The 12,675-nt window shown below is 42.8% G+C and overlaps 1 protein-coding gene across 1 annotated transcript in view; it reads left to right on the plus strand.

The window, feature by feature from the left end:
• The window catches only part of LOC111646399 (disks large-associated protein 1-like), a 45,917-nt gene extending 34,651 nt beyond the window's left edge, over positions 1-11,266 (plus strand). Inside the window, exons 12-14 of the mRNA XM_023395873.2 lie at positions 784-875; positions 1,522-1,674; positions 4,782-11,266. Coding sequence (XP_023251641.1) covers positions 784-875; positions 1,522-1,674; positions 4,782-5,006 — 470 coding nt within the window. The 3' untranslated portion in view covers positions 5,007-11,266. The remainder of the gene's footprint in view (positions 1-783; positions 876-1,521; positions 1,675-4,781) is intronic.
• Positions 11,267-12,675: the final 1,409 nt, after the last annotated feature.

A 12,675-nucleotide genomic window follows, 5' to 3' on the forward strand; every position in this document is an offset into this window, starting at 1 on the left:
GAGGAGGAGAAGGAGGAGGAGGAGGAGGAGCAGGAGGAGGAGGAGGAGCAGGATGAGGAGGAGAAGGAGGAGGAGAGGAGGAGGAGCAGGAGCAGGATGAGGAGGAGAAGGAGAAAGAGGAGCAGGAGAAGGAGGAAGAGCAGGAGGAGGAACAGGAACAGGAGGAGGAGCAGGATGAGGAGGAGAAGGAGGAGCAGGAGGAGGAGGAGAAGGAGGAGCAGGAGGAGGAGGAGCAGGATGAGGAGGAGAAGGATGAGGAGGAGAAGGAGGAGCAGGAGGAGGAGGAGAGGAGGAGGAGGAGGAGCAGGAGGAGAAGGAGGAGCAGGAGGAGGAGGAGAGGAGGAGGAGCAGGAGCAGGATGAGGAGGAGAAGGAAGAGCAGCAGGAGGAGCAGGAGGAGGAGGGTGTAACAACAGAATATATAGATGATTAAACAAACCTCCTGAATATTATAATAATATAATATTTCTATACAAACTAAACTGCAGCAGCAGGTTTCACTGTTTTATAGGAAACTGAACTGGAGACTCTCAGTTCAGTTGTATAGAAAGTGTCCAGGAGACAGAGACGATGAGACGTTCAGTCAGTTTCATTAGTAACTGATCCACAGTCACATGACGCTGAGTCAAGAACCATCACACAGACCTGGACCTGATGTCCTGCTCCAGTAATCGTCTCCGTCTCACCTCTGTCTCTGTCTCTCGTCTCTCTGTCTCTCTGTGTCTCTCTCTGTCTCTGTCTCTCTGTCTAACCTCTGTCTCTGTGTCTGTGTCTCTGCTCACAGTCCTGGGGAAGATGAGGAGTGCTGTGGGAAGTGCTCAGCTTCTGATGTCTCAGAAGTTTCAGCAGTTCCGGGAGTTGTGTGAGGAGAACCTGGTGAGTCACTTACATTGATGTTCACACGTTCACTTCCTCCTGTTTGCTCGTCTTTCTCTCGTCACTTCCTCGTCCGTCTCTCTGTACCTTTATTTCCCGGAGAGTTTCAAACACCTGAGGACGGCAGGTGATGAATGTGCATCGTCCCTGAACTACGGCGGCCCAGAGAGCTCAACACACAGACAACTTCAGGAAACATCAACTCATGAGCTGCAGACATTCACGACACAACAGGAAGTGTTTCCAGGGGGACACTAAAAAGTAATGAACTTGACCGAGACAGCGCCCCAGCCTGGTTCATCACTTTTTTTTGTGTCCCCCTGGAAACACTTGCTGTTGCACTAAACAGATGAAATGACAGGTAGTTACCTGGAGTTAACCAGTGTCTCCAGTCGCCGTCAGATCCAGCAGTTAACTTCAGTAACATTCAGTCAGTGGGAAAAAAACTGATGAATGAAAGGAATCAAACATCAGATTAAATACTGATGAACAAGGGTTTCTCCTCATGATGTACCTGTAAATCACATCTTCATCTTTCTTCTTCTTCTCTGCTCTTCAAACAAACCCAACATCTAAAAACAACTTCCATTCCTCCTCGTCCTCTTTCCTCTCACCTGTGAAACTTCTTCTTCTTCTACTGTCGCAGAACCCCAACGCCCACCCCCGCCCCGTGGCCTCGGACCTGGCCGGGTTTTGGGACATGCTGCAGCTGTCGATCGAGAACATAAGCCTGAAGTTCGATGAGCTTCACCAGCTCAGAGCCAACAACTGGAGACCCCTGGACCCCCCCGAGAGAAAGGTACAAACACACTCGAGCTTCGGGTGCCGCCGGGCTGACCAGGGAATAACACCGGGGTTAATGTGAGCTGGTTCCTTCCCTTCACGGGCGACGTGGATGTTTCATCTACGCTCACTGAGCTGTTATTCTCTCTTATCAAAGACATTTACAAATCTCATTTCCTCTGAGGCTGCGTCCACACTGACACCTTTTCATTTAAAACTGAAACGATCATTTAAAAGCGAAACGATCATTTAAAACTGAAACGATGCAGACGAGTAAAAACATAAAAACAAGGTTCTATTGTCAGAACATCAAATCAGAAGAAACAAATTCCTTTCTTTTTCATTTTTGCTCGTTGAATTGAATAAAGAAGAAAGGTATTCAGGTGACTAGGAAGTAAAGGTAATATTTCAAAATAAAAGCCAAGAATTTGGAATAGCCATGGGCAGCATTAACCCTCTGAGGTCTGAGAGTATTTTCTCGATTTCCTCATTATTATTTAAGATACTCGCATATAACATCATACCCGAGTGTTTTATATCACAATATTCAGAACTTTCTCAGCTCTTTATATAATGTCTGACCCTCTTAACATCATTTGGACCAAATGCTGAAAAATTGAAGCCCAGTTTTTTTTTAATTCTTGTGAAAACAAACCTTTACTGATGTGGATGAATTGTCTTAGGTTCATAAAAACAGAGTAACATGTGAGTAAAATAGCAGATAAATGGATAATAAATGCCTAAAATGAAACATGTTGTCTGTCACTCTGCTTAGAGGCCTTGTAGCTCGTAAGAATATGAAACAGGAAGTGGAGAGTCGACAGATTCTAACAACATTCACCAAGATTTCTACTTCTCTGTGTCATCACAAAGATATTAATGGAAACATCCGTCGACCTCAGAGGGTAAACTTGCCTCCTCTGTGTCTGGCAGTAAGTGCAATATTTGTACATGACGTGAGCCTCCAGGTAGCCCCCGCCCTTTCAGCCAATCAGCATGCACATCGGAATTACCCAAACAGTCAAATATCCGTCATCACCCTGGTTAGCTCAGGTACTTCTCCCTCTGCTCATGCTCAGGTGTGTGTGTGTCTCAGGTGTCGTCTGCCTGCTCTGTCGCTCTCAGCAGTGTCTGTTGTGATTTTGCTTCATGGTGAATACTGACTCTGACGCTTCCTCATCTGCTCTCATTGTTGTCTTTTTCTTTTCTTGTGCTTTTTTTGTGTTGACAGTGAAGGCGCTTGCAAACAGCCATGCATCAGTCAGCATAACTGCAATGCCAACACCACAGGGCCTTTGACACCTCTGGGCCTCCGTAGATCCATCAAGTCTTGTTTTTCCATCCGTCCGTCCATGTTTCCGCTCCCTCCTTCCTTCCTTATTTCCTTCCTTCCATCTGCCGGCTGCAGCCTCCTCACCGTGTGTGGTTTTGTTGTTCTGTGTGTTGTTACGATAGATGGACAGGAGGGAGAGCGGCTAATGTTCCTTCTCCAAAAGAACATTCTGCATTTTTGGAGCTCACTCTTTACACAGGACGTCGGTAACACATTCACTAACTGCAGCAGCAACAGTGAAGAGGCAGATACAACCAGCAGCAGTGAAGACATGGGTGCGATGAACGAGAGGTTACCTTCGTCTTTCCTGGCTCAGCTCAGCGCAGAGTACCGTTTCAAAAATCAGCAATAAATAAGTGAATGCAGAATGTGACAGGGAAGCTAAAACTAGAACTAGCTGCTGTCTACAGCTGCTTTACCTGTTTAACCTGTTAAACAGGTAACTACAGTAGTTGAGAGAGGACTAACCACAGATGTAGAAAGCTTGTTAAAGTTTAGTTGACTGAAAACAGTCAATTAACGACATAATTGCTGGACTATGCTTAAAAATAAAACTTTCAGCTGAACTTGCAGTTTCAGGTCCAACAAAGATTTTATCAGACTTTTAAATAATTTAAATTATATTACATTTTGATATCTGGTGGCTTTAGGTCCTGTAAAAGGAGTGTGCTCACCTTCTTAAAGGATATATCTGGTTTATGACAACATGGGTCTAATGTTCATAGCTCTGTCCAGGGTAACTATGTTATCAGATCATGTATTTCTGAGGTGTTTAGGGCCAAGTACAATAACATCAGTTTAAAAGTGACAGGTCATCCAGGTCAAGACATCTGGCTTCATAGATAAATACAGATGGGTGTCGTCTGCGTAACATCGGACATTTGTCTGTCGCTTCCTGATAATACCGTCTAAAGGAAGCATATACAAGGTGGAAAGTATCCGTCCACAAGCACAGAACCCTGTGGAACTCCATGAGTCAACGTTAAGATGAACAAACTGGAATCTATCTGATAAGTCTGACTCAAACCGGCCTTGTGCGGTTCCTCTAGATCCTGTGATCGATGCAGCGCTAAGATCTAGTAGGACGAGTGTAGAGACGAGTCCATTGTCTGAGGCCATGAGGAAGTCTGAATCAAGTAGAGTTTTAATTACTGCAACCTTAAAAGCTCATTAACATAACCTGTTAATAAATATAAGTTGATCAGATCTAACATACAAGTTTTGATTTAAAGATTAAACATCCTGGTGGGAACAGGATGTAGAAGACGAGTCGATGGTTTAGATGAAGACACGGTTGAAGTTACTCAGACAGATCTGCAGGAGAGAGGCTGTGGACCCTGTAAACCAGGATTATCCTTTAAGGACGTCTGATAGAGCATTTTGTCATCTGCATAACAGTGAAAGTGGAGCCACGTCAGTGTACAGTTAAATTAAAAAAGAATACAGATCCTGCCACCAGATAGACTTGCATGCAAAGAATTAAAATATTGCCTTTTTATAACGCTAAAATATCTGCATGTATGACAGCAGAGCGGTGTCACGCACGAGCACACGTCTGACAGGAGGAACGTACAGGAGCTGCAGCTGTAGATCCATGTACAGCAAAGAAGAGTTTATGTGATAGAGAAGAAGAAGAAGCAGAAGGAAGAGCAGAGACTGAAACGAATGACAAAAATCTGCTTTACTTATCACATCAAACCAAAACACACACACACACACACACGTCTGTCTATTTCCTGAAATGTTCTGCCCCTCCCCCACCCTCCTTCCCCTACGTCCTCTCCCACCAGGAGAGGCGGCTCCCACCTCCAGTGCCAAAAAAGCCACCCAAGGGCCCCCACCACCACCCCCCCCTGGCCAGAGACCGCTCCCTGGAGAGCTCAGAGAAGCAGCGGCAGGAAGCCAGGAAGCGCCTGATGGCCGCCAAGAGAGCCGCGTCCGTACGGCAGAACTCTGCCACGGAGAGCGCCGACAGCATCGAGATCTACATCCCCGAGGCCCAGACCAGGCTATGAGGACACTGCCAGGGACACACACACACACACACACACACACACACACGTATGGTTGTCCACACCGAGGCATAGGGGTGTAACATCAACAGATAGACTGATCTTCACTCCCCCCTCCCTTCCCTCGGCCGATCGTACGTTCCGATGTAGAGGTCAGAGGTCATATTGAAGAAGGAGCTGCTCAGATTTAGTTTCATCAGATCATCACACTCGGACCGTTTCCCTTCGTTTATCATAGACACCTTCACCTGAGGCTCCTCCCATCAAAACCACAACCTCATTGCAACACGGCCCAGGGCGAGACGGACTCGTTTTCTTCTTCTTCTTTGATTCATTCAGACATGTGGTTAAATATTTTATTTGTTGGCAGCTAAACTTCAGTAGAAGTGGTGTAACAGCAGGTTGTTCTGCCGCCTCGCTCTCAGTCTTATACAAAGGCAACTGGTGTCTTTATGTAAGACACAGAAAAACCAGGACTGACTGAAGACACTGAGGTTTCCCCTCCACAGATACAGACAGTGTGTTTGTGTTACGCCCCTATAAAGACATGTGCATCTGAAGATCCGGATATACACCAAGACTTCAGTCTGGAGTCACGTGAGTCACACGTCTGTCTGATCAACCTTTAAACACAGAATTATCCCTTTTTTATAAAGGCACAACCGCTGCTCTGTGATTGGCTAACTGCTGCTCCGTGAGTGGCTAACTGCTGCTCTGTGAGTGGCTAACTGCTGCTCTGTGATTGGCTCACTGCTGCTCTGTGATTGGCTCACTGCTGCTCTGTGATTGGCTCTCCACAGACGGTGATCATCAGAAAAAACATTGCCTCTTAGATGAAACTGAATTCAAATACAAACTGTCTCTTCAGCAGCATTAAAGGTCCAAATTTTCCGTTGTTTTATTTGTACGGAGGACCAGTGATGTCACAGGAAAAGTAACGCAATATTTCCTTCATTTCATATTTTAATAGGCATTAAAAATAGGAATTGTGAAAATGATTTATAAATGAAAGATTCACCCATTAATAAATAAATATTTTTAATAATGAATAAAACACTCATTAAATAAACCACTTATAGATACATATTTTAAAAATGGGAATACAGACCTGGATTCCCTTCAATCTCCGTTTCCTGTTTCTAACTGCTTTTCCTGTTAGCCAATCGATTAGCTTAGCTTCTCCTTTTAGCCTCTCTGTGACACTCTGAGCCTTCAGTCATATGTACAGAGGTGATGGACAATCATACACACACACACACACACACACACACACACACACACACACACACACACACACACACACACACACACGCTCCTAACCTTGTGTCATGGTGGACACAGCCTGAGCTGAGCACAGGTAACTCCTTCAGGTGTTGTGGGCTGTATGAACACTGCAGGCGGCTGTAATATAGAAACCGAAGAGGACGCCATGATCACTGTTCTCTGTCATCTTCCTCCTCATCGCCACACGCCGTCGGTTCTCTGTGGAACATCTGGAGAACATCACGTGATGAGCCACTGGTGTTTACGCTCTGAGAAATGGGGGGGGGGGGTTAAAGGAAAATTTGTGTTGTTTTCCAGCGTAGGTGTCGTTTCATGTTGTTCCCACAGGGACCACAGACCAGAACCATCAGACAGATCTGGACCGGGTCTCGTACGGGGGTCTGAGTCAGACCTGTCTCCTGGCTCATGTGGTTGACACATTTGTATTTCCAGCTGTTGACGACCAAAACAACGACAACACGGGTTCAGCTGTAAAGACGCAGAGTTTTCTTTTGACCTGGTGTAACAGAAAGCCGTGACCGTCAGAGGGGACGTTAACTAACGAGGCCTAATAATGATGCGGTTTGTGTCACCTGTGCACAGGTGACACGGTTTCTCCCTCTTTAGTTTGACCTTCACGCCCCTCCTCCTCCTCCTCCTCCTCCTCCTTCTTCTTCTTCTTGGGTTTCGGGGTGATTTGTCTTTTACAGGGTAAAATTACACTTAAGCAATATTTATTGGAGGTGGAGGAAGTGCTCAGAGATTTACTGTGTGAAGAGTCAGACTGTCACATGTGCAGTACAGGATCAGTCACGTGAAATCTCAGCTGTGCATTTAAAAAACAAAATCTGACGTTACGATGTTCAGGTGCAGTTTTTGGTTCTTCTGGTGATTTAAGGCTGAATCGTCTCTGCGGCTCTGAATCGGAGCAGGAGCTGGAGGCGACCCGGAGGCCCCTGATCAAAATCATCCAACAGTAACACGGATCGTCTCAATTAAACACGACACTGACGCACAGAGAGACGACTTCAGCCTTAATTCACAGACATGGGAACATTTTTAACCTGCGCCGCGTCCTTTGAAAGAACATGACAGATACGAGGATGTCTGACGTTAACGCCGCAGTGTAAGAAGCAGCTCCCACTGAGCTGCTTCCTCCTGTCGGCGAGCTCAGCCGACCACAGCCGGCGGTCAGGAGCGTGATGTGGTCGAGCTCAGCCGACCACAGCCGGCGGTCAGGAGCGTGATGTGGTCGAGCTCAGCCGACCACAGCCGGCGGTCAGGAGCGTGATGTGCTGCAGCTGCTTTCCACAACCGTTCACATCAGAACGCTCCTTCACCCTATTAATGACTTTCACTGTGACTCCGACGTGAAGCTGTACAGCAGGAAATCTGATTTCTAGAATAAGATATGGAGTTTATTCAGCTGCACAGACCTGTGATATATGCCTATTAATAATGATAATAATGATAATTATAATAATCTTGGGCTCAGTCTTTACTACAGCCGCTGGGATTTGAAAAGTCATCCCGTCTCCTGCTAAAGAGCATCACCAGAACAAAATCGTAATTTTACAAATTAAATTATATTTCAAAACAAAAAGTCGTAATATTAGAAGAATAAAGTCGTAATTTTACATGAATAAAAAATATATATTTTTTAGGAATATTACAAACAACCAATCAAACAGGTGAAAGGACAGACAGCTGCTGTTTGTCTAACAATAGACCAGAATCAGTTTCTTCTCAATGTCCTGATGATGATGATGATGATGATGATGATGATGATGATGATGATGATGAGCCAAAAGATGAAGTTTCTCCTTATTAGTGAAACCTAAAGTAGAGCTTCACTCGATGCTCCATGTTCCTGATATTTCCCTCTAAAACAAGATGAAACCTGAAATTACGACTTTATCTTCAAAGTGTCAGATTCTTTTCCGGCTCTTTTCACAGAGTCAAATAAAAACCATCCGAACCGATCAAAGTAAAGTGTCGGTGAAATTAAAAACATGCAATAAAAGCTGTTTTTATAAGAGATGACGAGCCACATGTTATTTTCCACGTTGCCGTGGTCGGCTGAGTTGACCAATCACAGGTTAGTATCATAAATCATGTTCTGGATTCATTTGAAAGACGTGGGTGTTAACTGAGGTCTGACAGAGAGACACTTTTAATGTTGCATTATGGGAAATGTAGGATCAGGATCTGTCCCTGCTGCTTTAACCTCGTCTCTGTGCCACAACTTTATGCAATACTGAATTGCTGGAGTACAAGCGACGAAGAAGCACATCAGACTTTTTGACTGAGTCTGGAGTCACAGAGACAGGAGACGCTGCCGACACGTCCCGGGACCGTCCAATCAGAGAACGCCATTAGAAAACATACCGCACACATCTGGCTTTCATGTTCCACAGCTGGACTCCACAGCTGATACACACCTGGTGTCAGGAAACATCTCTGGGGTCAGGATGATTTTCTTCAAGCCACTTCTCGTGTGTGTGTGTGTGTGTGTGTGTGTGTGTGTGTGTGTGTGTGTGTGTGACATATAATTTCCTCCTATATAACTGCCATTCATCATCTCTCTAGAGCCACAGTCTGGAAATCAGAAGGAGGTTTAACAGGAGTCTACTGATGATGATGATGATGATGATGATGATGAAGAAAGTATTCTGTATTTATTTTCCTTTTTTTGTAAAGGTTAGATGGTGTGTGTGTGTGTGTGCGCGTGGGTGCGTGTGTGTAATTTTGTACAGGATCTGATTACCTCTGTGTTCAAATGATGATGACAGTGACAATGACAGTGAGCCATATTCAATGTGAATTACCCTTTTTATCAAGAGGAAAGGGCCATACAGACGCTTTTTTTTACCATTTACAGAGTCTTTAGTGTTCAGTAGCAAGCTTACAGTGTGTGTGTGTGTGTGTGTGTGTGTGTGTGTGTGTGTGTGTGTGTTTGGGAGGAACAGTGGAGCAGGAACAACATGTCACCAATGTGAATCAGGAAACAGGAAGGTGCGTTCATGGTCGATCTGTATTTTAAGCTCTGAAACTTCTCAGATGAAAAGTCTGACGTTCTGTTCGTACCTTTCTGTTTCTGCTCTGTGGAGGATCAGAGCTGCCGATAATCCAACAAAATCTTCAATCAAAATTTAATTTCCTTTTTTTTTCTTTTTTTTTTTTTTACGTTATCTTTGTCAAAATTATTTGGAAACGACCCTGAGAGATCAAAGCACTGCGACTTAATCCAGGAAACACATGCACACAGACAAAACACAGAAAGCACCTTCATCAGTCTGACAAAACAAGACTCACAACAGGAAGTGTTTCCAGGGGACACTAAAAAGGGTTGGTCCGTCGCTCACCTGGTGCGATACGGAAGCTTAGTGTTAACTGTGAGGGTTCAAGTCCAACCTGCGGCCATTTTGATGTCATCCTCTCTCTCTCTCACTCTTCCCTCTCTCTCTCGCTCGCTCTCTCTCTCTCTCACTCACTCTCCCTCGCTCTCGCTCTCTCACTCTCTCTCTCTCTCTCTCTCGCTCTCTCACTCTCTCTCTCGCTCACTCTCTCTCTCGCTCGCTCTCTCACTCACTCTGTCTCTCTCTCACTCTCTCTCACTCACTCTCCCTCTCTCTCGCTCTCTCACTCTCTCTCTCTCTCTTGCTCACTCTCTCGCTCGCTCTCTCACTCACTCTCTCTCCCTCTCTCTCTCGCTCGCTCTCTCACTCACTCTCCCTCTCTCTCTCTCTCTCTCGCTCGCTCTCTCACTCACTCTCTCTCCCTCTCTCTCTCTCTCTCTCTCTCTCTCTCTCACTGTTGCTTTCAGGAATAAAGGCAAAATAAAAAAAGGTGATGAACCTGTTTGGGACGCACTTGTTGTTCAAAAGTCACAAAGCATTGAAAACGTGCATCACAGTCAGGTCCATCGCTTTTTAGTGTCCCCTGGAAACACTTCCTGTTGTGTTTGTGAGTATTTGCAGCTCATGTGTCAAACTGATGAAGATGTTTTCTGAATTTTGTTTTCTTAAGTTGAAGTGTGTTGAGCTCTCAGGGCCACCGTAGGAAACACATACCTACTGCTAAAATTAAAAGCAAAATTTTTTAATTGTAAGAACTTGAAAATGAAACAAGAAGTTTTCTTTAATGAAGTTTTATTTGCACAATACAAACAAATAAAGAAAAAAAGGTTTTGCCGATTATTTTTCAATAATCTTCTTTTTCAAGATTTTTCCCTTTATTCATTTTCAAATGTGAACATGAAACAGGATTTTTGTCTTCAGACCTAAATTTACTCAGACACGATGTGCACACACATGGACATCAAATTCGATTTTTACATGATGACTTTGTTCTGGCAGCCCTGGACTTCCACAGACGACCACCATGGATGTAAATGCTGCTGAAACCCCTGTAACTCCAACCAGTGGTGTGTGAGCCGGCTTTGTGTGCTTCTTTTTCCCTCAGGAAGAGGTGGGAAATGTAGTCTATAAAATCAGGGTCTCCCAGACATCGTGGTCTGTTACTCAAACTGTGTGTGTGAGTGTGTGAGAGAGTCTGTGTTCAAACTCTGTATGCGTTTCATATGTATATATGACCATAATGGAAGATGCACTGTGTGTGTGTGAGGTCTCTTTAAAGTGCTTCCTGAGTCCTTGTTTTCTATGTTGGGCCTTTCCTCAGTACGGTCTAGTAGCCTCATAGACTCATCCTGTATATGAACTCTCCACCTGTACCTGCGACCAACCTCTTGTGTTTGTACAGACGATGGTTGAGGGTGTTTCATGACGCATGCAGACACTATATTAGTACTTATGAACCTATATCTAAGTTGAAAACATGTATTTGGTTTATTTATGCTCTTATTTATTGATTTTTTTTAAACTATGAAATTCTGTTGAAGTGATCTGTCATGCTCTTCTGATCTTCTGTTGTATTGTAAAGAGATGATTATATGTCCATAACTATTGATGAACCCATAATAAAATTAATTATTAACTCTTCTCCTGTGATTGATCTATATATGTACCTACATTAACACAGGGCAGAGCAGGTTCAGCATCTGTTGCACAATGAACAAACAAAAGTGCAATAAAACATTTAAAACCATGAAAGCGGATCAGATAGTTCGTCAGTGAAGTGGTTCCTAACCTGTGGCCGAGCGGGATAAACACATCAAAAAGAATCAGAATATATTAAGGCATGAAAAGGTGAAAAAAAGACGACTATAGTAAAGTATAAGAACCTCGTATTATATGACGGCTGTCAAACAAAAACTGTCTAACTACTACTAAAATATCCTGATTCAAATAAAATGTAAAAAGTTAAAGAAATTAATTCACGGAAAGTTTCATTAATTTTTATAAAATATATTTATAGTATAGTAAGGCATAAAAATGTCATACTATAGTCAGGCATAAAAAATCAAAAAAACATCATATTATAGTAAAGCATAAAAACATAATAGTGTAGTAAGGCATAAAAATGTAAAAAAAATGTCATGGTATAGTGAGGCAAAAAAATGTCAAAAAACGCTGTAGTAAAAAAATGTCAAAATAACTAAATACATTGTAAGGCAAAAAACTTCAAAAAACATCATAGTATAGTAAGGTTTATAAACGTCAAAAACGTCACTGTAAAAAAATGTCAAAATAACGTCATAGTATAGTCAGCCATTAAAACGTCAAAAAAACGTCATAGTATAGTAAGGTATATAAACGTCAAAAACGTCACTGTAAAAAAATGGCAAAATAACGTCGTAGTATAGTCAGCCATTAAAACGTCAAAAAAACGTCATAGTATAGTAAGGCATATAAACGTCAAAAACGTCACTGTAAAAAAATGTCAAAATAACGTCATAGTATAGTAAGGCACATAAATGCCAAAAAACGCTGTAGTAAAAAAAATGTCAAAATAACGTCATAGTATAGTAAGGTATATAAACGTCAAAAAACGTCATTGTATAGTAAGGCAAAAAATGTCAAAAAACATCATCGTATAGTAAGGCATAAAAATTTCAAAAAACGTCATAGTATAGTAAGGCAAAAAACTTCAAAAAACGTCATAGTATAGTAAGGCATAGAAATTTCAAAAAAACGTCATAGTATAGTGAGGCATAAAAACGTCAAAAAAAATCATAGTATAGTAAGGCATAAAAATGTAAAAAAGATGTCATAGTATAGTGAGGCAAAAAAATGTCATGTATAGTAAGGCAAAAAACTTCAAAAAATGTCATAGTATAGTAAGGCATAAAAATTTCAAAAAAATGTCATAGTATAGTAAGGCATAAAAACGTCAAAAAACGTCATAGTAAAGTCAGGCATAAAAACGTCAAAAAACGTCATAGTAAAGTCAGGCATAAAAACGTCAAAAAACGTCATAGTATAGTAAGGTATATAAACGTCAAAAACGT

The sequence above is a fragment of the Seriola lalandi genome, unplaced genomic scaffold (genome assembly GCF_002814215.2).
Source record: "Seriola lalandi dorsalis isolate HSWRI2012SDOR001 ecotype SW California unplaced genomic scaffold, Sedor1 jcf7180002054970, whole genome shotgun sequence".
NCBI lineage: Eukaryota > Metazoa > Chordata > Actinopteri > Carangiformes > Carangidae > Seriola > Seriola lalandi.